Source organism: Delphinapterus leucas, chromosome 4 (assembly GCF_059928025.1).
Source record: "Delphinapterus leucas isolate spDelLeu-1000000601 "Yukka" chromosome 4, BTC_Dleu_Yukka2, whole genome shotgun sequence".
NCBI classification, from domain to species: Eukaryota; Metazoa; Chordata; class Mammalia; order Artiodactyla; family Monodontidae; genus Delphinapterus; species Delphinapterus leucas.
The window spans coordinates 12,424,371-12,452,243 of NC_143132.1; the positions used below are offsets into that span (position 1 = coordinate 12,424,371).

General features: G+C 37.6%; 1 protein-coding gene across 8 annotated transcripts in view; it reads left to right on the top strand.

Moving 5' to 3' along the window:
* SYNJ1 (synaptojanin 1) overlaps nucleotides 1-27,873 on the top strand; it is an 88,025-nt gene that overhangs the window by 41,688 nt on the left and 18,464 nt on the right. For 6 of the 8 annotated variants that reach the window (XM_089910298.1, XM_030760931.2, XM_089910300.1 and 3 more), the window contains 12 exons: nucleotides 471-623; nucleotides 3,670-3,835; nucleotides 8,637-8,828; nucleotides 10,725-10,809; nucleotides 14,950-15,090; nucleotides 16,567-16,759; nucleotides 17,004-17,162; nucleotides 18,377-18,533; nucleotides 19,151-19,268; nucleotides 19,368-19,583; nucleotides 22,446-22,524; nucleotides 26,770-26,932. In XM_089910298.1, coding sequence (XP_089766424.1) covers nucleotides 471-623; nucleotides 3,670-3,835; nucleotides 8,637-8,828; nucleotides 10,725-10,809; nucleotides 14,950-15,090; nucleotides 16,567-16,759; nucleotides 17,004-17,162; nucleotides 18,377-18,533; nucleotides 19,151-19,268; nucleotides 19,368-19,583; nucleotides 22,446-22,524; nucleotides 26,770-26,932 — 1,822 coding nt within the window. The remainder of the gene's footprint in view (nucleotides 1-470; nucleotides 624-3,669; nucleotides 3,836-8,636; nucleotides 8,829-10,724; nucleotides 10,810-14,949; nucleotides 15,091-16,566; nucleotides 16,760-17,003; nucleotides 17,163-18,376; nucleotides 18,534-19,150; nucleotides 19,269-19,367; nucleotides 19,584-22,445; nucleotides 22,525-26,769; nucleotides 26,933-27,873) is intronic. The other 2 variants (XM_089910302.1, XM_089910301.1) reach the window with 2 other exon arrangements.

Genomic DNA, 27,873 nt, shown 5'->3' on the forward strand with positions numbered 1-27,873 from the left:
TATTTCTCTGCTCCAATGTGAGCTGTTGTGTGTTGTTCTTTTAGGTGAACAAGATAAACTAGTCTGATTTATAGGGACATTTTTTTCCTTCTTTTTGGCTGCGCGGCTTGTGGGAACTTAGTTCCCCAACCAGGGATTGAACCTGGGCCCTCGGCAGTGAAAGAGGGGAGTCCTAACCACTGGACCGCCAGGGAATTCCCCATAGGGCCATTTTGATAAGCTTAATATCATTTAACCAGAAAGAAGTTCTTATTACTGCAAGGGAATACTGAGTTACTTGTAGGTTTCATTGATGTGATATTTACTTTAGAAATTGACATGGTGGGAAATAGTAAACTTGTGTTTTCAGAATCCAGACCCACAAAGTCCTGTAACTGTAAATTTTTGGTTTGATTCTGGTAGTTCTTAAAAAGTCACATCATAATGAATGTATTCATATACTTATAAAAGTTTCTCTTTTGCTATTTTAGATGCTAACTAAACAATTGGAAGCTCTCGGCTTAGCTGAAAAGCCTCAGCTGGTGACTCGCTTCCAAGAAGTTTTTCGATCAATGTGGTCTGTGAATGGTGATTCAATCAGTAAGATTTATGCAGGAACTGGAGCTCTTGAAGGAAAGGCTAAGGTAGATCTAGATCTATCGTAACATTATAAAAGATCCTTTTTCCTTCTTTAGTAAAGCTTTAAATGGACTCTTTTAAATTAATAGTTTGGTTTTTATAAGGTATCTGTTTTAGAATTCTGCTTTATCATGCTTTTATGTCCTCTTTAACACTTCCTTCTATAGTGGATACTAATCATTGAACAAATAGTTATTTCCCTAGGTTTGAGGGACATGTATATATGACATATTCAGTTGTTAGTGATAATCCACTAGGCTTAGATATGTGTTCCTCACATTTTTTAAAATGATTTTTCACCTGCATAATATCTGTTTTACTTTTCATATTATTTTGATTAAAAATATGTTTCTTTTAAACCTTTGGTTTTGTGTGTGTGTGTGTGTGTGTGTGTGTGTGTGTGTACGTACGTGGCCGCACAGCACGGCATGCAGGATCTTGGTTTCCTGGTCTAGGGATCGAACCCAGGCCCCCTGCAGTAGAAGCACAGAGTCCTAACCACTGGACTGCTAGGGAATTCCCCCAAATATGTTTTTCTTTAAAAAAAAAAAAATCAGAGACTTCCCTGGTGGTCCAGTGGTTAAGATTCCACACTTCCAGTGCAGGGGGCATGGGTTTGATCCCTGGTTGGGGAACTAAGATTCCACATGCTTGCTGTGTGGCACGGCCAAAAAAATTTTTTTTTTTTAATTAAAAAAGTAAAACAACAAAACAAAACCTCCCCTCCCCCCCAAATCATAGTCTTCCCAATAAGGAGTCTTGTCTTATTTGACTTTGTTTCCCCAGCACTTGACACAGTGCATTCTGTTGGATAGATGTGTGATAAATGCTGGATGGACTAATAAATCAATGGGCAATTTATGCCACACCCACTGTGAACCGAATGCTATTAGGGCTTAAGTTTGTTTTTTGTTTTTGTTTTTGTTTTTTTTTGCGGTACGTGGGCCTCTCACTGTTGTGGCCTCTCCCGTTGCGGAGCACAGGCTCCGGACGCGCAGGCTCAGCGGCCATGGCTCATGGGCCCAGCCACACCACGGCATGTGGGATCTTCCCGGACCAGGGCACGAACCCGTGTCCCCTGCATCGGCAGGCGGACTCTCAACCACTGCACCACCAGGGAAGCCCAGGGCTTAGGTTTTTATTCTTTTTCTTTTCTTACCTTGAAAAGGAGGCTATCAAAATGTGCAAAGGAAGTGTGAAATATGGACATAATTATAAGTCTGTGCCTCATCATTACTTTTATCTACAGACTACTTTCTCCTTTAGTGTTTGGCCCTTACTGAGGGACTTTGGGTGCATACTTGAGGTATTTTTCATTATTTTCTATACTTAAATATTGACCTTTTATGGCTCCTGGCCTCCACTGAATTTATTAATATTCTAAATCCCTATCCCCAGAAATAGAAACAGGGACATTTACCACTTTTATAGTTTCTTATTTAGCCGCTTCAATATAGCAGCTGAAGTTCATCATCACAAAGTCTTCTTTTAATTTCCAAATCTTCCTCCTCTTCTGTGTCTCATAAAGTGTCATGCCTCTGTTCAGAGGCATTGGCCTTACCTGCAAAAGTTCCTTTTGTTCAACTCACAGAAATAATTTGTATTGACATTTACAAATATTTACATCTTAAATGGTCCCTATTTTTTTTGTTTTGTTTTGTTTTCGGTACACGGGCCTCTCACTGTTGTGGCCTCTCCCGTTGTGGAGCACAGGCTCTGGACACGCAGGCTCAGCGGCCATGGCTCACGGGCCCAGCCGCTCCATGGCATATGGGATCTCCCCGGTCCGGGACACGAACCCGTGTCCCCTGCATTGGCAGGCGGACTCTCAACCACTGCGCCACCAGGGAAGCCCCCTTAAATGGTCCCTATTTTTGAAAACCCGAGATTGTTAAACTTTCATGTATTCCTTTTGAATAAAGAACATAATTCTTGCTTTTAAACCTGATTCTCTACAACTATTGCTTAAAATATTCTTTTATGTTCTGCCTTTTTGTTTCTGCAGTTGACTTTCTATGTACAGAGGTTACATATATTTTCAGTGGTCTTTTATCTCTAACAAAATAGATATGAAATTTTATGTATTAAATATTCTAGTCTGAATTGAACTAAAATCTAACATCTGAACTGCTCTTTCTTTTCCTTTCTCTGGGTTCCTTTTGATTAATTGCCTGATAATGTGAATGGTGAGTCTCTTTTCAAATAATGTCATTTGCATATGTTTTATGGAAGGGAATAACGTTTTAAGCCTCAAATTCCTGTTATTTCTTTAAGGAATAAAAATTACATATTGCAAACTAAAGTTCTTTTTCTAAAAGGCAAGAGTTGGTTGTTGTTTTTTTAAAACAATCATCAAAATCTGTAAGATTAAAATATCTTTATGATAGCTAACACACCTGAGTAAAATATATGTTCATTAGAAGTTGTAATCGACTCTCTCACTGTAGGAATTGGCATATATTTATTTTTATTACTTATATTTACATAGGCAGAGTGACCTAAAATATACAAACTGTAGTTTACATGTTACAGACTAGACCTTCGTTCTCATATTCAATTTTAGTTTTAACTAATGTAAGTTATTGGGAGCAATTTCAATTTTATTTTTCTACTATTAGAGTACTTTGAAGTTTTCCTGAGAACATGCAAGTGCAGTGTATCCTCCTTTATCTCCCCTGCTTCTCCCCACCTATCCCATCCATCCCCAAGTCTGAAAGTTACTATGTAAGAAGTAATTTCCTTGTCTTGAATAAGTATATTTCAGTTTATTTCCTTTATAGTAAACAATTTTAAACTTCTAAGGCTCTAGATATCATTAGTGGATGCAGTTGTGGCCCTGAGCTTCTTCTGTCTCTGTGCAGAGCTGTTATCCAAAAGAGGAAAAGAAACAGTGACATCTTGAGGCATTTTAATGTGATGGTTTGATATTCAAAATAGAATAATTAGGTCCTTTTTATTACAGTAAAGTCATATAAAACTTATTTAAAGTTTCAGAATACCTATTGAATAAAAACAATTTAGAATGAAAGTCCATGCTTTTCTCCCCAACAGGCTGGAAAGTTAAAAGATGGTGCTCGTTCTGTTAGTAGAACAATTCAGAATAACTTCTTTGACAGCTCCAAGCAAGAGGCCATTGATGTTTTGCTACTGGGAAATACTTTAAATAGTGATTTAGCTGACAAAGCTCGAGCCCTTTTAACTACTGGAAGTTTGCGTGGTATGCGTCCTTACTTTATATTTTACTTTATATTGTTTATATTCCTTCTAAAAATCCAAGAGGTAAATGTAAACTTATTTACGTAAATACTTGTTAGATTGAGTTGATTAAAATAGTTTTGGAAGGAATTTCTGTCCATGTAATTTTCTAAAATTGCATTCTCCAAAGGAAGTTTATCTCTCCTAAAACATCTATATCATTAGTGGAATTATTAAGCTAAAACCGAGGCCCATGCATGTTTTCTTTTATAGATTATGATTGAGGAGGGAAATGGTTTAGGTATTGCTAACTTTATATAAGGCAGGAATTCATAAAATATTCAGCTAGTACTTTCAGTAGAGTATTTAATAATTATGTAGAAAACATTGCTTTATTGAAAAAAACAATACCTTTGTTGGTTATTTTGCTAATCACCACCCCAAAAGTTTCTATAACTTGGTCCTACCTTTTAAATGCTATTGTTTGAATAAGCATTAAATCATATTAATAATTTTAAAATGCTTATTATTGGACACTATCATTCCCAGTTTTAATATTTGACATAAATATATGGCTTTCAGAATGGCTGTTTATCTTTCACTGTGTCTTTCATTAAAATCAAAAGAATTTGAGCTCATATCAGTGAGCGTATATTAAGCAGTATCGTGGGAAAACTCAATATACATTGTAAAACTTAATAGACTTCCTTAATTTCATATTTCTTTCTATTTTAACACTGTAGCACTCTGAACATTTTCATTTCTTCTGTTACCGCCCCCAAACCAAACCTTTCAGTTTTCCCTGTTCAAGTAGGAGAAATTGTTCTTCATCCAATTATGTACTCTTGGGTCATTACTTAGTCAAATATGTTATCATGGATTCTTTCAGAATTCTGCATGGTGCTGAAGGTAGTTAATTACGGTCAGCTTCTCAGGGGTCTGTGAGTAGGCTGGGGACTGAAGTCTACTAAAGCTCTGAAAACCAGAATCTGATCTTAGCTACTGCTTTTAACATCAGGCTTTCTTCCTGGCTTCCAGCAGTAGATGCTGACTGATTTGCATCTTATCACCTCTTTCCACCTGTGCCTACTTTGATATGGAGGCATTTATCAGCAACAACTGAAAGTAAGCCATTGAAGGAAAGAGAAGTGAGGGACCTGAGTAATTCCCAGACTTGATCATCAGTTTTTTTGGTTTCCTGCACATTTTACTATATGAAAAATATACCCTTAAAAAAAGTACAGTCAGTTCTGCTCTAATGCTTATTCTGAGAATGGGAATTTTGTTCCAACAGGGATGCTATATCAGGGAACATTTTGAGTATAATGCCAATTCTGCAGTAGTTTATGCATGATTTCACTGGTAATAATGCTAGGGAAATGCAGAAAGCTGCACCCAGCAGAACTGAGTTGGGTGGAAATATACACAACACACATACACATGTGCGTACACCTGAGACATCTCTCTCCCTCCGTTCACCAGACGTATGATGAGCCAGATCCATCCATAACTGGTGTTACAACTTACCGTCCAATTGCAGAGACCTCTTCTCCCAGGATTCACAATTACTTACAAGCACAGGCCTCCTGCTGCCCGTTTCTATGAGCAAACCTTAGGTCTTTGTCAAAATGAAGTGCCATATTTTAGACGTATTCGTACCTTCCTTAACCATCTAACACGTGTAAAATTCTGCTACCGTTTTTATATTAGGTTCCTATCTTTCTTGGCACGTCATTGCCGAAGTGTTTGAATGTTGTGCCCGAACCCCATTTTTGCCATAAGCCCTGTGCCTGTGGGAATTTGCACCATTTTGCCTAGCATGGTGATTTTGCTGGAATGTATATGTTTTGTTATAACTGAACTGATAGTACTTATCAACTGGTGAGTCCCAGAAAGAATACTACAAGGTGTAAGGGCAGTAACTTCAGTATTTCAAAGTCCTCCAGCCTCTTAGGTTTTCAGGTTCATATTCTCCCTCACAAGTATATGCACGTGCACACACACACAGGCTTACATACGGGAGTAGCCTGGAAAGCAGGCCTAGAACCTTCTGATTGTGAAACTCTGGACATCACTGAGTCCCCATAGGATTTTTCTTAGATGCAGAAGGTTTGCATCAGTCATCATCATTTATTTTTATCTTTGGTGTCCTACAGCCATCAGAAAAAAATTAACTCATCAAACTAAATCAAAAGAAAAAAATGAGGCCGTCTGAGAATGTTTTGTCTTAACATTCTAGACTTCAGCTGTAACTTGCTGTTTTACTAATGATTCTTTGTTTTCTTCTTGATGCATCCATAGTTTCTGAACAGACATTACAGTCAGGTACAGTATAGAAAATCAATCTGTAAATAAAAGCAACTTTTTCTCTATTTTTTTAAAAAGTTGATGTTGTATATAAATAAAGCCGCAAATAAATGGAAACTTTATTTTGCCCTCTGAATCTAACATGATAAATTGATAACCTTGTTTTAATCTGAGAAAAAAAATTTTGAGTTTGAGAAAACTAAGTATTTCATTTAGAAGGAAATATGCAATGCTCTTTGTATTCCTGTAGCAAGTGCTTAATTCCAATTAAATATAGGTCATCTAGTTTTAATTTTACTTTCATATTTCATTGAACAAACATTATTAGTGTTTTATCTTACTCTTTATAGCCTACTGGAAAAAACCCAGGTGTGAGTCTTTCGGATTAATGCCCGAGTACTGTGACATTTATGACTACTCAATGGTGCTTCTCACACATAATATTTTAAAAGGCATTTAGTGTACTAAAATATGATCTGAAATCTTCTAAAAAGCATTAAGATTGCTAACAAACTTAGGAGAGTTAAGTGTGTAAGACCTAAAGGTCATTATTTTTCTTGCCTTTCCTGTTCTTAGGAATCTCACGCCTTCATTCTCTGGACAAGGTTTATGATCTTGTCTTTAAACTTGAATCTGTGGTGAAATGAGCAAAAGCTAAACTCTTGCCAGAAATTTAGCTGAAAAAGACTTTCACTTAAGATTTGGTATCCCTTAAGATTTGTTTCACTTAGTTATTGTTCTGAGTGTTTTGAGAAACTAAATTTTTGGCAATTGGCAATTTTTTTGAGAAGGATGGAGGAAGAGAGCCCTTGGATATATTTTTGAGTTATGTCATGGAGTCCATTTTCTGAAATGGTATGGTATTTAGGGATGGACATCTGTTTGAACATAGACTCATGTCTTTCTGCACATTAAGGTGCCAACCAGTTAAGAATAAACTAGGAATTTTTTGTAAACTTTTTATTCCATTTGTAAACAGACTTTAGTAGCTCACCCACCATGGCAACATGTTTTTGTTCACACAATTCATTATTTGTCTTGCTGGATATTTTAAGCTGTTAAATCATTATGGAGCTTGTGTTTTGATGTAGAAAAGATTGTAGAAGCTGTTTTCTAGCAGTAACAATGGCAATGACTTCAATTAGAAAGACCAGTGCTAATCTGTAGTAATAGAGAATTATTCTTTATCCAGGTTCAGCAGGCTTTCAGTTAACCCTACCAACAGGCCAGAACAAATAATCTGCTTTCATTACCACTGGACACCTCTATATGAGTAATCAAATCAAATAGCAAGAGGGCTAGAAATGTGCGCGTCTGCCCCTGGGAACAGTGGGGACGTGCTTGTCATGTAAATCAGCAGTCCTCTCATGGGATTCACAGGTCAAACTATTTTCACTCTAATCCGAAAAAGTTATTTGCCTCTTTCACTCGTTCTCTCACAAGACTGCTTGCTGTATGTACCTTGGTATCCAACAATAATAATTAATACCGTAATAAAATAAGATCCTGTGGTGAAAGGTGAGCACCGTTGTGATTTCCCTTTCCTCTTGCCAGTTAACCGCCCGTTAAGGGCATATTCTCTGTCTTTAGATTGAAGTCCTGTTAAGGCTCTATTAATTTAAGTGCCAAGGATTTGACTTAACCTAAATGAAGCATGGTTTAGGGAAGGAGGATAGGTGGAAGTCAAAAAAATAGGTGGGGAAAGGATTGAGGATTCAAAATGTATTGAACATTTATTCATTTAACCATTACTTACTGAGCACTTACTATGTACCAGGCGCTCTTCTAGTCACTGGGGATATTAGACCATTTCTGCCCTCATGGAGCTTCCATTCTTGTGAGGGTCCAGTGGCTGAGCAGTGTGAGAACAGGGATGGGGTGGCAGGTGAGGGCAGAAAGGCGGGGCAGGTTGTTTGGGGTCTTGCAGAACGTTTGTAAGGACTTGGTGTCTCCTCTGAGCTGGGAGGCATTTAGTCATGGCTTCATCTCCACCCTCTCATTATTGTCCATAATTTGTGTTTTTGTCACGGAGCCATTATTCATCAGACCACCTGTCAGTAGCTAGAATCCTAAATGTAATGGCTCTTGAATGTTTTTGTTTGGGGAGAAGTAACATATTTTTACTAGCCTCCGAATGAAAGCTGTATGAAAGTCAGTTGTTATATTCCTAAAAATGTGCAGTCTCTGCTTTTGTATTTCATAAAATAGTGTACCATTTCCGTGAAACAGAACTGTTTGTTCTGCATGTTTTTTTGTTGCTGCATTAATTTTGTAATAGGTTTTTTACTTGGGCTATTGTACTTAATGTATGATTTTTTTAAAGTTGTGTTGGTTAATTGCATTGTGCTGGGCTCTGTGTTCAAGGCTGTCTTTTTTGTGCTTATGCATGTATCTGATGCTTCTTTGTGCTGATGATGGTAATTGTACTTTCCAGCCATCATTTCTCAGTCATGAAAATCAGTTTTTGTAAATGATTAAATGCAGCCAAAATTCTGTTGTGTTTTGTTCTCGATTAGCATCTTCTAAAGTTCTAAAGAGCCTGTGTGAGAATTTCTACAAGTATTCAAAGCCCAAGAAAATTCGAGTATGTGTGGGCACCTGGAATGTGAATGGCGGGAAGCAGTTTCGCAGCATAGCTTTTAAGAATCAGACCCTCACTGACTGGCTTCTCGATGCACCCAAGTTAGCTGGCATCCAGGAGTTTCAAGGTTGGCTTTTTATAATACGGATTTAATTAATTAACCCTGACTGTGATTTATTAATCTAGAAAAGAAATGTGGCACTTCGCAGTATGCATTACCTTATAAAAGAAACTGGGATTTATACATTTGAAGACCAACATTCTTATAGGTAAATCTGTTCAAATCTTAGGTCTTTTGTATTCCTAGACCTTTATCTACTACTTCATAAGAAAACATGGTAAAATAAAAAATCCTTTTCTTTGTTATTTGATTCTCAGGAAATTGGATCCGTACATAAATTGATATCTTTAAGGTAACTACACGTATAAGAAAAACTAGTTCTGTTTTTATTCTTTAGACTGATACAAAGCAAGCTTATTTTATGATTGATAATTTTTCAAATTTAATATGTTCTATTTTTCAAATACAGTCCTTTATTTGCTAAGATAAGAAATAGGGTGATCATGAGCAGTTTTACAAAACTTGTTTTGACGTTTGTTGGCCCTTTATAGCAAACGGCACTGACTCATCCTCGTAAAGACTCGTCATTCAGTTTGGGCACTCTGCCACCAAGCTCTTAATAGCCAGAACCAAACACTGAGCCGAGGATGCTTGTATTCAGATTTTATCCAGAGTCATAGATTTGAGGCCTTCTTCATTTAAGTCAACTTTAATTCCTTTTTCAAATGGTACACATTTACCAAGTGTTATTTATGAAGGTGATGTACATAGGAAATACTGTGAGATGCAGATTTTCCTTTTTTAGTTGTCTTTAATCAGTCACACCTTAAACCCTGGGAATTTCCCTAAACTTTTATTAAAATGCCCCTTTTCATTTACACTGAACCTAACTTGAAACTGTTGTTGTAGTAATAATAAAATAACAGCTAATACTACAATTCTAACTACTTTACATCTATTCATTTAATCCTTATAACAGACCTAATATACCGTCACTATTATTATTCCAATTTCACAGATGAGAAACTGAGACACAGTAAGAGAAGTGACCTGCCCAAGGTCATTCAGCTAGTAGTGACACAGCCAGGGTTTGAACTCAGGCAGTTTCGTTCCAGAGTTGGGCCACTGCATTTTATTTGTGAACTTGGGCAAGTTGCTTAGGTTCTCCAAAGCCTCAGTTTCCTGTCTGTAAATAAAAGGCAAATATAATCTGTCTCCTAAGGTGTTTGTGTAGTGAATGAGAAGATTTGTGTATAAGCCTTGCACATAACAGCAGTCAATAAATTTTTTTTTTCTCAGTATTTGTTCATAGTATTTATAAGTTCTTTCTCTAGCTATTTATCCTCATTTCTGAATGCTTGGGACACCCAAAGTACCCTGGGGTTGCTTATCTAAAGCAGCTCTGTTCTCTTTTGGTCTTGTCAGCTATGAGAGAGCTAATGGCTAGAACAGAGGGGTTAGTCTGAGCCCCTGACTCTTCTCATTTTCCTAGGTTGCTTCCACTTAGGAATCTTCAAATTTAAGTGTAAAAAATCCCTCTCAACTGTTTCCTCTAATTTGAGACTGTTACTCAACCACTTTATTATTTGTACCCTTTCTGAAAAATTTCTTTCCCTCTCCATTTTGAGTCACTTTAGCCTTTGAGAAGTGGCTTGTTTCTCTGCTGTCCATGGTACAAACTTTAGCAAGAATTCTTTCAAAATGATTTCTGAAAGGACTTAAGGATCTTCAAGAATAACAGTCTTGGATAGGCAAACTTAGGTCACCTAAATAGAAACTAAATGGAAAGTAATTTTGTCCCCCTCAGAGGGTTTTGCCTTTAATTTGAATTTGGTTAAACTTGAAACACAAAAGTGGACTTTTATGAGATCTGATGTTGATCTTAGTTGGGTTGGGGGGTAGGGGGGTTGCCATTTAACTAAGGCCATCTCTTAAAAGTCTCTCCTGGATGCTTCATTGTAGATAAAAGAAGTAAACCAACTGATATATTTGCCATTGGTTTTGAGGAAATGGTAGAGTTGAATGCTGGAAACATTGTGAATGCAAGGTAAGCCAGCCAGGTAACACACAGGGAAACTTTCTAGTTGACGGGCGTGGGGAGCAGATAACTAAGTACTTGTTACAAGGATAGATTGAGAGAATATATGTGAAGATGCTTTTTAAACTATAAAATAGCAGTTCTCAAACTTTTTGGTTTCAGGTCTTTCTAAACTCTTAAACATATTAAAAATCTTAAAGAACTTTTATTTATGTGAGTTTTATCTCTTGATACGTATCACATTAGAAATTAAAAATGAAAAATTTAAAACATTTAATTCATTTAAAAATAACAATGATAATAAACTCATACACGTTAACATAAATAACACATTTTCTTCCTGAAAAGCAGCTGTTTTCCAAAACAAAAATTTACTGAGAAGGATGGCATTGATTGATAGTTTTGCAAATGTCGTTAGAATCTGGCTTAAGACGGCTGTATTCTCACATCTACTTCTGCATTAGTCTGTTGCAATATGTTGTTTTGGTCGAATTATATGAAGAAAATCACATAAATATGTAGCTGGAAACCGAAATATCTTAATAGCCTTTTCAGACCATTTCTTCTCTGATACCACTTAACAAATAGTTTCCCAAAGGTTAGTTGCAGTGTGGAATCTGAAACCATAGCGATGACCTTTTTGTGCTCAGTTATATTAAAACATTGGTCTGTCTTTTACCCTTGCATGATTTTGAAACATCATGTGTTGGTCATTTGGAAGATATTAGTTCATTGAGTTATGTAGATCTTCCAAATTTTGACACGTTTCATTGTACAATATTAAACATTATATTGGTTAATTTCATCACTCATCTCACCAGCAAATTCGTCAAGTGTGTGGAAGCTGTCAAGATCAGAGGAGCAGATACAGGTTTATCAAGATTCTCATTTTTGTTTGAAAACATAAATTTTATCTTTGGAAATAGATGCTATTTTTTTTTCCCTTGAAAACACAGACTTGGCTGAAAAACTGTTTGCCAAATAGTCTAAATCTGAATAACCATAGTCTGTCACTCGTTCTTTCTTACAGTCTATGACAAAAGGGGCATTTCAGCTCTGAACTCAAAGTATCAGGTGCTTTTCTCTGAAACAGCCATGGTGTATGCATTCAGTATGCAGCAGAAGTGCTTGATGTGTATTGTCCATTCATCACACAGAATACTATAAAGATGGGACTCAAGGACTGAGCTTTGACAGAGTTAATAATGTTTACTGCTTCATCAGGATTTTCTTAGGTGAAATGGCATTTTTTTAAACTGTGAGCGCATGGGGGTAAAGATGATAAGGAATACTAGTACGGTTTGGTGCCTGGATTCCTGCTAAGGCATCGGCACTTATTGTTTTTGCACCATCATGCAAATGTCAATACAGTGAAAAAGGCAATCTCTTAGCGATATTAGGGAGACAGTTTTGACCTCATGGGTTTTAGGGATCCTCAGGGATGTTCCCCGACCACAGCAGAGAACTGATGTTCTGAAGTGTTATTACAAATACAGATTATTTTAGTGAAATTGAAAGCTTAAGTGTTTTATTTTAAGAAATGATGCTTGCTTTAAAAGTTGAGTAGTTGCCCATCTTTTGTGACTTTTTTTTTTGAAGAATCTTTTTCTTTTTTTAATTTTATTTATTTATTTTATTTTTGGCTGAGTTGGGTCTTTGTTGCTGAGCGCAGGCTTTTCTCTAGTTGCGGCGAGCGGGGTCTACTCTTCATTGCGGTGCACGGGCTTCTCATTGCGGTGGCTTCTCGTTGCGGAGCACGGGCTCTAGGCGTGCAGGCTTCAGTAATTGTGGCTCGCGGGCTCTAGAGCGCAGGCTCAGTAGTTGTGGTGCACGGGCTTAGTTGCTCCACGGCATGTGGGATCTTCCCGGACCAGGGCTCGAACCCGTGTCCCCTGCATTGGCAGGCGGATTCTTAACCACTGTGCCACCAGGGAAGTCCTCTTTTGTGACTTTTTAAAAAAGATTTTCAGAATAAAATTATGGGCTGAAATAGTATGTTATTATAGTCATCAGTCTTGAAAATGACAACTTTCTTCTTAGCTAAAGTGAATAACAATTTATACAGGGAAGTAGAAAAGAATTCCGACTTCATTCATTTTGCTGTTTGACTCTTTCCTGAAAATACAGATTCAGGTCTTAGAACATATTCTGAGGGCTCCCAGTACCAAACACATTGTTCAGTTGTTGGTCTAAGTAGAGATTAATCAAATTATTCTTTAATGAAAATGGTGATTATTCATTCATATATTTAACCAACATCTACAGAGCACCTACCCTAAGTGCTGAAGATACATCAATGAATAAAACAGACAAATATCCCTACCTGTGTGCACCTTCTTTTCTAGTGGAGGAGACAGACAATAAACAACTCGAATAAGTAAGTTATATAGCATGTTAGAAGACGGTAGGTGCAACCGAAAGTAGATAGATAGAGGTCAGGGCATTGGGCATGCGGAGGTGGGGAGGTGTGTGTGGTTTGCAATGGAGTGATCAGGGTTCATTGAGAGAGCTGAAGAAAGGGATGAACGCTGTCGTTCTGTTTTCAGAATCCAAGTCTTGGTGGTGGGGTTGGTAGGGAATCCGTGCTCTGAATTTGTATTTTGGAGGCAGTGTGGCATAGTGTTAGCTAGATTAGATGGGTGGATGTGAGGTCGTATTCTGGCTTACCGTTTATCGTTTGTATGACCTGGAACTACGAGAAGATTGTTTTTGCTCGCCATTGGAGGTTCTTGGGCACAAACTTAATACTCTGAAAATGTATAAAGAGAAAGACTCAAGCATTTTTGCTACCTTCTTGATACGAACTGTGTTTCAGAATAACTGAGTAGTTGATAAGAGAGAAGTTGTTTATAGAAGAATTCCAACTTGTTACAAATGCCCATGGAATGCTGAAATTATGAAGTCAACATGTTGTAACCCCTAATGAAATAATGGATCTAGGCAATGATCATCAGTCGATGTTAAAACCTTAGAAGAAGGATCAGTGGAGGAACTTTTTATTACAACGAGTCAATTGTCACGGTCCTAACAGCCTATCGGGTGTAATATCACAGAGATTAGTTCCTGCTATGATGCAAGGGTGACTATACCACCTGTGAGGTTATTTTTGCCAAAACAAATCGATAAAATTGAATGTTTCTTAATCAAGCTTCTAGAGTAACCAGTTTAAAACAAACCTGACAGAGGGACAAGGTACCATGAAGACACATCAGACAAACCCAGACTGTTAAACATTTTACAGACAAATAGCCCAGCTTCTTAAAAAATAAATAGCGTTAAAAAGAGGGTTGGGGGAGCTGAGAGACTGCTAAAGATTAAGAGAGATTAAGAGACAAGCAAATGCAATGTGTGGACCTTATTTGGACCCTGTTTTAAAGAAACCAACTATAAGAAGAGTTTTTTTTAGATAATCAGGGAAATTTAAATATGAACTGAGTATTAGATGATACTAAAGAATTATTAATATTTGAGTATGACAATGGCATTGTGACTACGCAAAAATGAAAATGTCCTGTTGCATTTACAGGTGCATACCAACGTGTTTCTGGGTGAAATGGCCTATGTCTCAGATTTGGGTTAAAATATTTCAGGTTTAAAAAAAGGGGAGGGGGTATGGAAGAAGAATGATTGGCAAAATGTTGATAAACGTTGAAGCTGGATAATGGGTATACGGTGGTTTATTTTATGAGTATCTCTTTTTTGTGGATGTTTAAATTTTTCCATTATAAGTTTTTTTTAAGATACTATAACCCATAAAAATAAGAAAAGGCAGGGGAATGTATCTGGAAGCATGTTCTTCTCTGTTATCCCAATGAATACTAAAGAAAAAACAAAGTATACAAGCTTGAGATTACTCACATGGTGAGCACTCATTTAATCAGTAAGCTCATATTTTCTTTGTAAGGGGGTAATAGGATAGACTTTGAAGTGTGGGTGTTCTTTTGGCTAAATTTTGGGTTTTCCTTTTTAAAGGAAACAAACAAAAAAGCCCAGCCCGCGTAAAGACTTCACTGTTGGTGTGGATTTCGTGACGTCAGCAATTTTATTAAATGTGGGCATATAAAGGTATAATTGACAACTGTCTTATAAAACAGGCTATATTACTGTCACCATCTTTTTGAAGGTTCCCTTTTTAATATTTTCTGTTAGCACAACAAATCAGAAGCTCTGGGCTGTGGAACTTCAGAAGACCATTTCCAGAGACAACAAGTATGTGCTGCTAGCCTCCGAGCAGTTGGTGGGCGTCTGTCTGTTTGTTTTTATCAGACCACAACATGCTCCGTTCATCAGGTCAGTAAACAGATCGCTCTCCTAAGGCTGCTTCCTAACATCAGATAATAAAAAGGCCTGTCATGTTTGTGGCTTCAGAGAAACACTTGTTCGTGGTTCTTGTTTTTAAATGAGCTTTTTGTTTTAATTGAAATATAGTTGACTTACAATGTTGTGTTAGTTTCAGGTATACAGCGAAGTGATTCAGTTATACATTTGTATGTATATCTATTCTTTTACAGATTCTTTTCCCTAATAGGTTGTTACAAAATATTGAGTATAGCTTCCTGTGCTATACAGTAGGTCCTTGTTGGTTATGTTTTATTTTATTTTATTATTTAAAAAAATTTTTATTGGGGTATAATTTGCAATGTTGTGTTAGTTTCAGGTGTACAGAAAAGTGCATCAGTTATACATATACATATATCCACTCTTTTTTAGCTTCTTTTCTTACATAGACCATTACAGAGTATTGAGTAGAGTTCCCTGTGCCATACACTAGGCCCTTATTAGTTATCTATTTTATATATAGTAGTGTGTATATGTTAATCCCAGACTCTTAATTTATCCCTCCCACCAGCCCCCTTCTCCTTTGGTAACCATAAATTTGTGTTCTGTGTCTGTGGGTCTACTTCTGTTTTGTAAATAAGTTCATTTGCTTATAAGCGATATGGTATTTGTCTTTCTCTGACTTCTTTCACTTAGTATGACAATCTCTAGGTCTATTCATGTTGGCACAAATGGCATTATTTCATTCTTTTTTGTGGCTGAGTAGTATTCCATTGTATATATATATCACATCTTCTTTTCTTTTCTTTTTTTGTTTATAAAGTAGTACTTACTCTTTTTTTTAAACTTTTCTGAAGATTTAAATTTATTTATTTAAAAATTATTTATTTATTTATTTATGGCTGCGTTGGGTCTTTTTTGCGGTGCGTGGGCTTCTCATTGTGGTGGCTTCTCTTGTTGCAGAGCACAGGCTCTAGGCGCGTGGGCCTCAGTAGTTGTGGCACGCGGGCTCAGTAGTTTGGTGTACAGGCTTAGTTGCTGTGCGGCATGTGGGATCTTCCCAGACCAGGTCTTGAACCCGTGTCCCCTGCTTTGGCAGGCGGATTCTTAACCACTGCGCCACCAGGGAAGTCCCTGTACCACATCTTCTTTATCCATTCATCTGTGGATGGACATTTAGGTTGCTTCCATATCTTGGCTATTGTAAATAGTGCTGCAGTGAACATTGGGGTGCATGTGTCTTTTAGAATTATAGTTTTCTCCCAACGTATGCCCAGGAGTGGGATCCCTGGATCATATGATAACTCGATTTAAATGTGTTCTTGAGTAAAGAATCACTAATAGTTTCACTGTACTCTTTCACAGGCTTGCCCTCAAAGTGCCCCACAATGTGTAATGTTATAATTATGTAACAGACATTCCTATTTTCTTATGCACACGGAACTATTGGAATTTCTGACCTTTGATTTAGAATTCTTCCTTTTAAAGGGATGTTGCAGTTGATACTGTGAAGACTGGAATGGGAGGCGCAACTGGAAATAAGGGAGCAGTCGCAATACGAATGCTGTTCCACACCACAAGCCTCTGCTTCGTCTGCAGCCACTTTGCTGCAGGACAATCGCAGGTCAAAGAACGAAATGAAGATTTTGTGGAAATAGCGCGGAAGTTGAGTTTTCCAATGGTAAACTCTTGTGGCTTGTTTTTGAAGAGGAAGCTTTGAAATGTGTTTCAATTTACCCCAAATTCTATATCAGTTTTTGAAAATTTAAGGTAGTTCCTAGAAATGTCAGCATTGTTCACCTAAATATTAGGTACTTCATGTGTAATTACTGTGGGGTTAAATAAATCGGGCATGGCAGGGGTGAGGCAAAGAAGAAGTTGTAAAACATTTTTTTAATTGTTTAAAATTCTCTCTTTGCTTCCAGGGGAGGATGCTGTTCTCCCATGACTACGTATTTTGGTGTGGTGATTTCAACTACCGAATCGATCTTCCTAATGAAGAAGTGAAAGAGCTCATAAGACAGCAAAATTGGGATTCTCTTATAGCAGGAGATCAGCTTATCAACCAGAAAAATGCTGGACAGGTAGATACATACTTAAGATACTTGCATTGGGGAGAAGGGGACCTTTGATTATGAAAACATACTTTTCTTAAAGTGTTGCTTTTTTTTTTTTTTTTTAACCTCTTGGAGTCTCTTTATACTTAGTAGATATATATCTGTAGTTTAACAGGTAGAAAATTGCCTTCTCTTTTTTTTTTTTTTTGGCGGTACGCGGGCCTCTCACTGTTGTGGCCTCTCCCGTTGCGGAGCACAGGCTCCGGGCGCGCAGGCTCAGTGGCCATGGCTCACGGGCCCAGCCGCTCCGCGGCATGTGGGATCTTCCCGGACCGGGGCACAAACCCGTGTCCCCTGCATCGGCAGGCAGACTCTCAACCACTGCGCCACCAGGGAAGCCCTGCCTTCTCTTTTAAAAAAAGAAAAGGAAAGGAAAACTCATAATAATTTCCAGGAGGAAAAATATATTGTGTCTCCATAAGATTCACTTTCAAGTAGAAGAATATACATTTTTTCTTTCAGTAATAGCGAATTTAGAATCTTACTTGTCAGGGCTAGAGCTTTTTGGCTTTAAGATCCTATGGTAATTTGCTTTATTTTGATGTTGTTGTTTCTCATATCATCTGCCTTTTTGAGACTTAGTTCTAAAAACTTGTGACCACAAAAGTTGGAAGAATTTATTTAAAAAAAAAGTTTTTTAAGAAGAGGTGATTGAAGCCACTTGATATGGTATCTTTCTGGTCATCAGACTTAAATTCTGATGGATACCATGTAACCTTCTCAGGCCCCAATAAATTCTGATGGATACCATGTAACCTTCTCAGGCCCCAATAAATTCTGATGGATACCATGTAACCTTCTCAGGCCCCAATAAATTCTGATGGATACCATGTAACCTTCTCAGGCCCCAATTCCTCATTTGAGAATAAGACATCAAACTATTTGATTTCCAAAATCCCATACAGTTTTAAATGTGTCATGTAGCTCAAAAGTCTGGTGGAATTCCATTGTTCACGATTTTGTACTTTGCTTAATCAAATGTCAGACAAGTGGCATGATAAAGCCCACGTCTTGGGTTATTTTTTCTTAAGCTCTGTTCCATTCAGTTAGAAGTGTTCATCAGAGGCACATAAATTTCATGAGTCTCCAGTGCATAATAGACATTTAATGCATGGCTGCCTGAATGAAAACAGAACGTTTTTGCCTTTTCGAATAACTTACTTTATGTATGTTTATTTTAGATTTTTAGAGGATTTTTAGAAGGAAAAGTAACCTTTGCTCCAACATATAAATATGATTTGTTTTCTGATGACTACGACACCAGTGAAAAGTGCCGCACCCCTGCATGGACAGACCGTGTCCTCTGGAGAAGAAGGAAATGGCCTTTTGATAGATCAGGTTGGGAAAGTTGGGAAATGGACTTCTTCATTTAAGTGAACTAGTGCAAATTTTACAAGGAAGAAGGGAATGATACAAATATCAAATAAGGCGAGGAGGACTACTTTTTTTTTTCAACACAGGTTATCTAGAATAAAATAAATTCAATTTAAATATAAAACTTAAAAAAAAATTCTCAGACCTGCTTGTAATACTTTAATTTTTCAATTTGTTTTCTTTCAGTGATGTAGTGTCATACAAAGAGAAGCAGGGAAACATTTTTACGGAACTGTCAACTGAATGCTAATTAAGATTTCTAATTTGAGTAACTCAAGTGGCTGGCAGATACTTTGAACTGCTACCTGTCTGTTCAGTTATTTTTGAAACACTCTCTGGTCACAGGCCTTTAAGTAGCCTCCGAGTAAAGGCTTATCTTAATTTTAACTAAGTAAAGCATAACATGAAACCTTTTTCACCAAGAAACCTTTTTAACTTAACGGTGTCTAGACTTCTTGCCTGTTAGCAAGTGTGTCTGGCTTCCCAGCCTCAGACAACTGAAGCCAGTGAAATGAACGAGCTCCACATGATTGGTCAGGCTCAGGTGGCTTCTCCTATGTTTTGTTTTATTCTGACTGCAGCTGAAGATTTAGATCTCCTAAATGCTAGTTTTCAAGATGGAAGCAAAATCCTCTACACGTGGACTCCTGGCACTTTGCTGCACTACGGAAGGGCCGAGCTGAAGACTTCTGACCATAGGTTTAAACAGTCTCTGTATTCCTAATTGTGCTTGAAATTTATTTGAAATACGTCCTTCCTTAAATGTTCCTAACACATCTTCCTTCCTTTATGCCTAAGGCCTGTCGTTGCCCTGATTGACATCGATATATTTGAAGTGGAAGCTGAAGAGAGGCAAAACATTTATAAAGAAGTAATTGCAGTTCAGGGTCCGCCAGATGGTACGGTGTTGGTCTCAATCAAAAGTTCTCTACCAGAAAAGAATTTTTTCGATGATGCTTTGATTGATGAACTTCTGCAACAGTTTACAAATTTTGGTGAAGTTACACTGATAAGGTAAGTAACATATTTATTGTCCAAAAGCAGCTCATGGTTTGTAAATGATACTTTCTGTGTTAGAAATCACTTTATTTAGTATTTGAATAGCATATGAGTATTTGTGTTTCCGAACTGAAGGCGAATCATACTATAGAAATATTATTCAAAGAGCTCATAGGTTTTGAAACTGGACTTGCTACTTAGAAAGTTTAAAGTTGAGTAGTAAAACTTCATATGAACAATTGATGATAAGAATAGGTGCACATTTAGATGTGTTCTCTCAAGATTCCTATACGCTGTAACATGTAAGCCCTACAGAAGAATGAACATGTGATTGCTATTTCATTTTTTTAAGGAGTGACAGGAGTAAAGCGGAGTGACTTTTCTGCCCTCAGTTTAAGAAATTTGATGTTTTCTGTAATTTTAAGTCGTTTAATTTCCATCTGATGGAGGAGCAGCCCTGCCAGGTGAATAGTCAGGAGTCATTCTTTCCCGTCTTGGTTTCCATCACTGACTTAACCATCTGCCTTTTGCAGAACCAGATGCCTCTTGTGTGGTTTAAAAAAACGGCCTATTCCAAATGCCCAGCAATCTTGAGAGACTGAATAACATGTATTGAATTCCATAGGGAAGAGGTACTATCCAATTCCTTTCTGTGCTGTTCCTCTGTTTATTTAGGGATGTTTTATAGCTAGTTAATGGGCAAATCTCTATATTAGGTGCTGTGGCAGAGCAGAGGACAAATGGAAGACCCAATTCCTGTTTGGAATCTAGGGAATATCAGCATGTGTGTAATGGCTTTCCTAGACGCTACACAGAATACTCCACAGAATGAAGATGGGATAGTTTCTTCTGGAGTGAGAAGCATGCCTGGGAAACCTTACTCTCCTTTCTGAGAGTAAATGGGAAAATAGAGAGGAAATTGTATTTAGACTTAACCTGAAATCATTTGACAAAGATCTACCCCAAAGGTTTAAAATGAAACAAAAAATGTCTAGAGATCTTAAGACTCTAGCAAGTACATGGTGAAATCTCCAGATGACAGTAAGCTTTGCCAAGTACAGAAATGCCAAACCACCGGGAGCATCACATGGACTGTGTGAGTGGGCAGCACAGTAGCAGATAAATGCCCTTTTGAGCAAGTTAAAATATTGCACTGGGCCAGAGAGAACCCAGAGTGTGCATAAGGGATGAAAGACTGATGCAGGAAAAGGACCTGCCTGCCTTTATTCTGGTCTCTAAAGAAGTTGGTGTTAAATTGGAGCTGAAAACTTTCCCCAAAATGCTTGTTATCATTGGAAAAAGAATTAGTAACAAAATAAGGCATTATCCTAATATTATATGCTGTGCCTCCTCACCTGGAATATTCTGGTTGTTACACCTTAGACAACCAAGTTAGAATAGAAAAAGCAGACAATGAAAGTAAACAAGGACAGGACTACTGTCACTGGTAGGCTAAACTGATCATCACTTTTTGCTCTGGAATAAGGCAACCATTAGGGAATGAGTGAAGTCTTTATATGTAAGTAAGAGATCCCCTGGAAATGTAGATGGGGCAAATTTAGATACTTATATTAATTGGGGGAAAAGTCTAGAAGCTTTTATCCTCGTGAGTGAAAAAAAGGAAGAAAATACAGCTTCTAAAAGGTCCTACATAAATCCATGGATATCAGAACCAGAATCTCTTGTTAAAGTTCAAAATGTATAGGGGGCACATTGCCACGTAAGAATAGGACCAAGAAATTAGCCCTGCCACATGGCCACAAACGCTTTGGTACCAGTATCAGAGAACAAATAGGGTTTGGCGTGGGGGAGACTGGTGCAGCGTAAATGCAGCCTTTTGATAGTGACTATAACCTTTGGAGGATGGATCTGGTCCATTGCCAACGATTTGAAAAAGATCCCCTTCATAGTCTTTAGGTAGGAATGATGTCCCTGTGTCTTTCAAATGGCAGCATCCTGCAATTTAGTAACTTTATGCCAAAGAAATTGAGTCTCTTACCTATGTTTTGTGTGTGGGGGGGTATGTACGCATGTACATGTTTTACTGTCTCTTATCTGAAAAATCTGCAAGGATTTCTGAACTTGATTTATACAGTTGGGAGTAGTTCAACTGGTAAAATTGTTTCTGTAAATAAGACTGATAATGTTGTAATTTGTTTTCTTTTTTCATGATAACATTATTATGTATCAGTGACCATCTCCTTCAGAGCTTGTTCCAGTGTCCTTTTTATTTTTCCTTTCGGGGGTTTCTTATTTCTTATTTATAAACTTAGAATGATAGCACAGGCCTTTGAAGTCATTTAAATGCCTGTCATTGAATAAAAACAAAGACCATAACTAAGGCTCCTTGCGGCCAGTCTGATTGATTGATTGACTGATATCAATTTTTTTTTTTTTTTTTTTTTTTTTTGTGACAACTCCCTGTCTTCTTTCTTGGTCAAAGGAAATTTGCTTCAGGAAAGTCACTGAGACAGTGAAAATACATAATACTGGACTACAGGGTCAGGAGAATTGGGTCCTAGCCCTGTATTTTATTCTCGTAGGGTCACTTTGAACAAGCCACTTCACCTCTGGCCCTTTTTCTCCTTGTCCATGAAATGAAGGATTGGATTAGCAGGGATCACAATTGGAGGTCCACCGGTCCATTTCTTCTGGCAGGCTGTTTTATTAACAAAGTATTTGAAAGAAATTTGAATTTGAATGCTTTTAGGGAAAGAGTGCCCTCTCCAGGTCACCGCTGGCCCTGTTGCTCTCGCTCTTACTTTCTGGCCTCTATAAGCCCTTGTTAATCGATAATCATTGGACTAGTCATTGGGCTAGTTATACCTTAGGTATTAATTATGGGTTTTTTATTGTTTGTTTTTCCCTTCCTTAAAGATTTGTAGAAGATAAAATGTGGGTTACATTTTTGGAGGGAAGCTCTGCCTTGAGTGTTCTGAGCCTGAATGGTAAAGAGGTAAGGTAGCATTTGTTGAGTCTAAACCATTCTGTAATTAAGTGTCTGAAGATTGTATTTTTAGAGACATGCAGCAAATTATCTAAATGTATTTCCAGTTCAGGAGGATAAAAGACCTAGTGTTGTGCTTTAATATTTATTATTTAGACTAGATTTCAGACTAATTTAGGATTATTTTGGTCCCACCCTAGAGATGTTCATCATTGATATAGACTAAGAAGAAAACATGTTTACTACCAAATTTTATTTTATTATATTTTCTTATATAAAACTTTAAAATGTTTAATTGGAATAGATATTCTGGCTCACCTATATAGTAGAGAAGATTTCTAGCAAATGGAAGAAAATGCTTCACTTACAAGAAAACAAAGGAGGAATGTGCTCATTATTCCAAGGAACTTGTTTTATTGGCTTGGATTGTGGTACCCAGGTCCCTTTTTCAAGCGTAGGTAAAATAATTCCCGTAGATAACAAATCCATCCCATTGAGGCATTTTAGAAATTTGTAATTAGTGCAGATATTCCTAACCTACGATTTGAAATGTCATTGATTGTGGGAAACTTACATCAATGTCCTGGAATAGTTTTACCCCTGTAAAGTGCTATGTCTATTAGTTTTTTCTGAATGCGTTTAGACAAATCCTATATATCTAAGTATATGGTCACTAGATAGGATGGACTAAAATCCAGGCCTAATTTCTCCAACAGCAGGCAACTCGGTAAAGATTTACCTGAGCTTCCTCTTCTGTTACATAACTTCCACTTCCTTGGAGAAAAAGATTTCCATGTGTATATTGCTTTTGAAATAGATTTTGTAGGGTTTTGCTTGTTTTTCCCAAATGCATTAGTAATACGCTCATGCGAAAGTAAATTGAGAAACACAGAAAAGTATGAAGAAATAATAAAGACCACTTCTGGTCCTACCATTATAAAATAATTTTTCTTAACCTTCACATAGGCATATATATATATTAAAACAAATGGGATTACATATACATGTTCATATATATTAACAAAAATGAGATATACATATCATGGACATCTTTCTGTATGAACAAATATGTCATTTTTAATGACTGCGTTTTAATTAAAAATGAATTTAAAAATGAATTTTATTATGTGGATAAATATATAAATGTATTTAACCAAACTCCTATTAGTAGACATCTAGGTTGTTTCCAACTTTTTTTTTTTAATTTATTTTATTTTTTAATTTTTGGCTGTGCTGGGTCTTTGTTTCTCTGCGAGGGCTTTCTCTAGTTGCGGCAAGCGGGGGCCACTCTTCATCGCGGTGCACGGCCCTCTCACTATCGCGGCCTCTCCTGTTGCGGAGCACAGGCTCCAGACGCGCAGGCTCAGTAGTTGTGGCTCACGGGCCTAGTTGCTCCGTGGCATGTGGGATCCTCCCAGACCAGGGCTCGAACCCATGTCCCCTGCATTGGCAGGCAGATTCTCAACCACTGCGCCACCAGATAAGCCCCCTGGCAGGAGTTCTTTAGACCCAACCAAGTTGTCAATTACTTGCCGCGCAGTCTTAATTTGGATGTTTGGTGGTCGTCTGGGTGGATCTTTTCAAGTCCAAAGAGATAGAGCAATAGGAGAATGAGAAAGACTGAGGGGGAAAAGCCTTGGCTTCAGTGCGCTTCTTCACGGCCAGAGAACTGCTCTCTGCCAGACCCTGCAGGCGACGTCAGCTGCCACTTAACGGGCTACTCGAATCTCCATGGCTCAGGATAAGGCCCAGCCACCCTTCAGAGGGGAGCCATAGCCCAACAGGCGGATCGAGATTATGGCCTTTGAGGCCCTGCATTGGGTGCCGGAAAAGATGTTGCAGGAAAGAGAGTGGGGTGCGAGAGGATGGTCACATCCCAAGTCATGTCTGAGTCCCTGGGATGGCCGCCAAGTGTGGCTTCTTGGCTTTGTGCAGGCAAGAATTCAAGAGCAAGACATAGTAAAGTGAAAGAAGGTTTATTCAGGGAGATACACACTCCATAGACAGAGTGGGGGCCATCTTGGAAGGCAAGAGGCTGTTTCCAACTTTTAATTACTAAAACCAGCATTCCAGGGAACCCCTGTGTACGCTCTAACTTTGCATGCTTAACTATTATTCCTTAGGATAAATTCTTAAATGTAAATTTGCTACGACAAACATATTAACATATTAAATGTTGATACTTGTTGGCTAACTGCTCTTCAGAAGGAATGTATCTAGTTGTATTATGCCTCGGATTACCTAACATCCAACATTCTAATCAGTATTGGATGTTTTTTAACTTTGACTGTCTGAAAAACTAGAAGTAGTATGTCACTTCTGTGTTAAGATTTTGATTGCTAGCTCTTTTAATTCATTGGTCATTTTGTACTTCTCTGACGAGCTGTTTGTGACCTTAGCTCATTTTTCCCCTGGGGTATTATTCGTCTTTTGAAGCTCCCTTGATGTTAATCCCTTTTCATAATACTCTGCAGATATTCTTCCCAGTTTGCCTTATGACTTTGTTGTGTCTTCACCATATGGAAATTACTGATCTTTAAACTTAGTTCTACCTTTGATATCTTAAAAAGCCCTTCCTTCTCCCGTGGTGCTGTAAATATTTAAGAGCGGCTCTCAGTTTGGCATTCTTTGTCAGCTCTTATTCCCTTTCTGAATATTTCTTTTGCCTTTCCCCTGATAATTTTCCTTGTTTGGTTTTTTCCTCCCTTCTTTTCAGCTCTGTTCCTCACCCTCAAGTCTAGTCATGTATGTTATGCTCTTAGAAAGGACCCACCCTTAGCTCCCTTAAAAGATTTTCAAAATTCTGAAAAAATAATGTTTTGGGAAAGTGCATAATAATGTTTGATTTATCCTTTTGAAAGTTAGACATTTCCAAACCTCTGGTCTATCTTTGTTAGTACCACTGTTTCAGCCCGAAATCTTCTAGACGCAAGATCAATAGGAACACCTCCGATCCAGGGGAGAACCTGGAAAAAGTATATAGCGTAAGCAGGACAAACCTGAAGGATGACCTTCTTGAGCATTTTCTTTTCTGTTGTCTAAATTTCTTTCTTTTCATTTGGCTCTGATCTCTGCCAAGTGGATATTCTTGATGAAGTGCCTCTTAAATGGCCATTGTAGTGACTGAGGCTTAAGAATACTTGTTAGTATTCTTTGGTGAATATATAAAGAATGCTGTTGACTTTAAAAAGTAACAAATGGCATATGAAGCCTGTTGCCAAGTTCTGAAATTTAATTGATTTGGTCTAATAAGTGAGTAAAGAATTATTAGTTCTTAGGACTCTGACTTCAAAGCTCAGGATGGACACTAAATTCCTACTAAACACGGCTGTGCTGTTCAGGCCAGCAGCTTTCAACCTCTCCAGCCTATGCCTTCAAAGAATTCTAATGTCAATAGCACGTAAGGAAAGTATTTTTTTTAATACATCCACAGGACACTGTAACTTGATTATAATATGTTGGTTGTTTTAGATTATACTTTTGTCTAAAAGCTTCTCACATTTATAGGAAAGGCAGGGTGCCAGTTTCACAGATACCAGTCTTTCTGTTTTCAGAATGATTAACTTTTGTTGAAGATTTAAAATGGTATTAAATTCTCTCAATATTCTTCTGACGTTTGAAATGCTGAAACTACTTTGACAGTATAGCACCTTTCAAGACCATGACACCAAGTTAGGAAGGCCCAAATGAACAGGGAAATTATTTTAAGGATTTTCTACTGTCCTTTCTTTAGTTGTCTCATGTAGGAACAATTATTTAATCTGTGAATCAAAATCATAGGAAGTATAAAATTATGTAGTAGAGTTGTCAGTGAATTTATATCTGGCCAGGGAAAGATACTTACTGCAGCAAAGGAAACTTAAATCTGTGTGCATCCTAAGAAAGAAGACCTGAGATTTAGCAACACAGGCTTTTAAAGGGAGGATTGGGGACATTTGAAACTAGTTAAGGGAATTCCCAGGTTAGGACTATGCGCTTCCACTGCAGGGGGGGTCCGGGTTCCATCCCTGGTCGGGGAACTAAGATTCTGCCAGCCACGTGGAGCGGCCAAAAAAAAAAAAAAAAAACCCCAAAACCAAAACAAAACAAAAAATTAGTTAAAAATACAGTATATGTGAAATGGTTATGTTGAATTGAGTCTAGCTGAATGAAGCCTATACTGTTGTCGTAGTATGACTGAGGCAGGCACTGTATTCCAAGATAGTGAATTTTCATGCAATGAATTTTTATTTTATATCTCTTTTACTCAACTAGTTATTGGGTCGGACTATAACTATTACTTTAAAGAGCCCAGACTGGATCAAAACTTTGGAAGAAGAAATGAGTTTAGAGAAAATCAGCGTCCCCTTGCCGTCCTCAACAAGCTCCACCCTGCTGGGTGAAGACGCGGAGGTTGCGGCCGACTTCGATATGGAAGGTCTGCTTGTTGAACACATTTACTGCTGTCCTTCAAGATGTTTCCTTCCCATCAGTAACGTCTCAGTCTCCAAGTTTATCCTTCTCTTCCTTCTTGTAACACTGAGAGCAATATTAACGAGATCTTGTTTTGCACCGTATTGTGTCTTTTGCTTGTACCCAGATTTAAATGTATTTGCCATTCTGCCATGCAAAGGTCAAGACCTTTCCAAATGTTAGTTTATGTCCTTGTGTCGTAAGAGCACAAAGTGGTATTTTTGGTGTGTGGTTTTGTCCCCCTAATTGTAGTTAAGGTAGAAAAGTAGAAGCTCAATGTGCCGAAATGGGTTCAAAATAATTACTACAAAAGAATAATTACTACGAAAGAAGATATATTGCTTTCTTTTTTAAAAAATTTATTGAAGTATAGTTGACTTTACAGTGTTGTATTAATTTCTGCTGTACAGCAGTGATTCAGTTATACACACACACACACACATATATACGTACATACATTCTTTTTCATATTCTTTTCCATTATGGTTTATCACGATATTGGATATAGTTCCCTGTGCTTTACAGTAGGACCTTGTTGTTTATCCATTCTACATATAATAGTTTGCATCCGCTAGTCCCAAATTCCCAATCCATCCCTCCCCCACCCCCCTCCCCCTTGGCAACCACAAGTCTGTTCAAAAGAGGATATATTTCAAAGTAATTTTAAAAGATTCTCAAAGTGGCTAGGAACACATGCATTTGAAACTGAACCCAGCCATATAAATGTAATCATTTCAAGTTTGGAGTTCGGGACAGATGATCTCGATATAGTAATTTCCTTAAATGTGATTAAGAAATGCATTTGCTTTTTAATGCTATATATGTGCTATATTATTTGAGCATATTTTCCATTAAGATGCATACCTTAGTTCATAAAATGACAGTGCATCGTATTGTGATACCCTG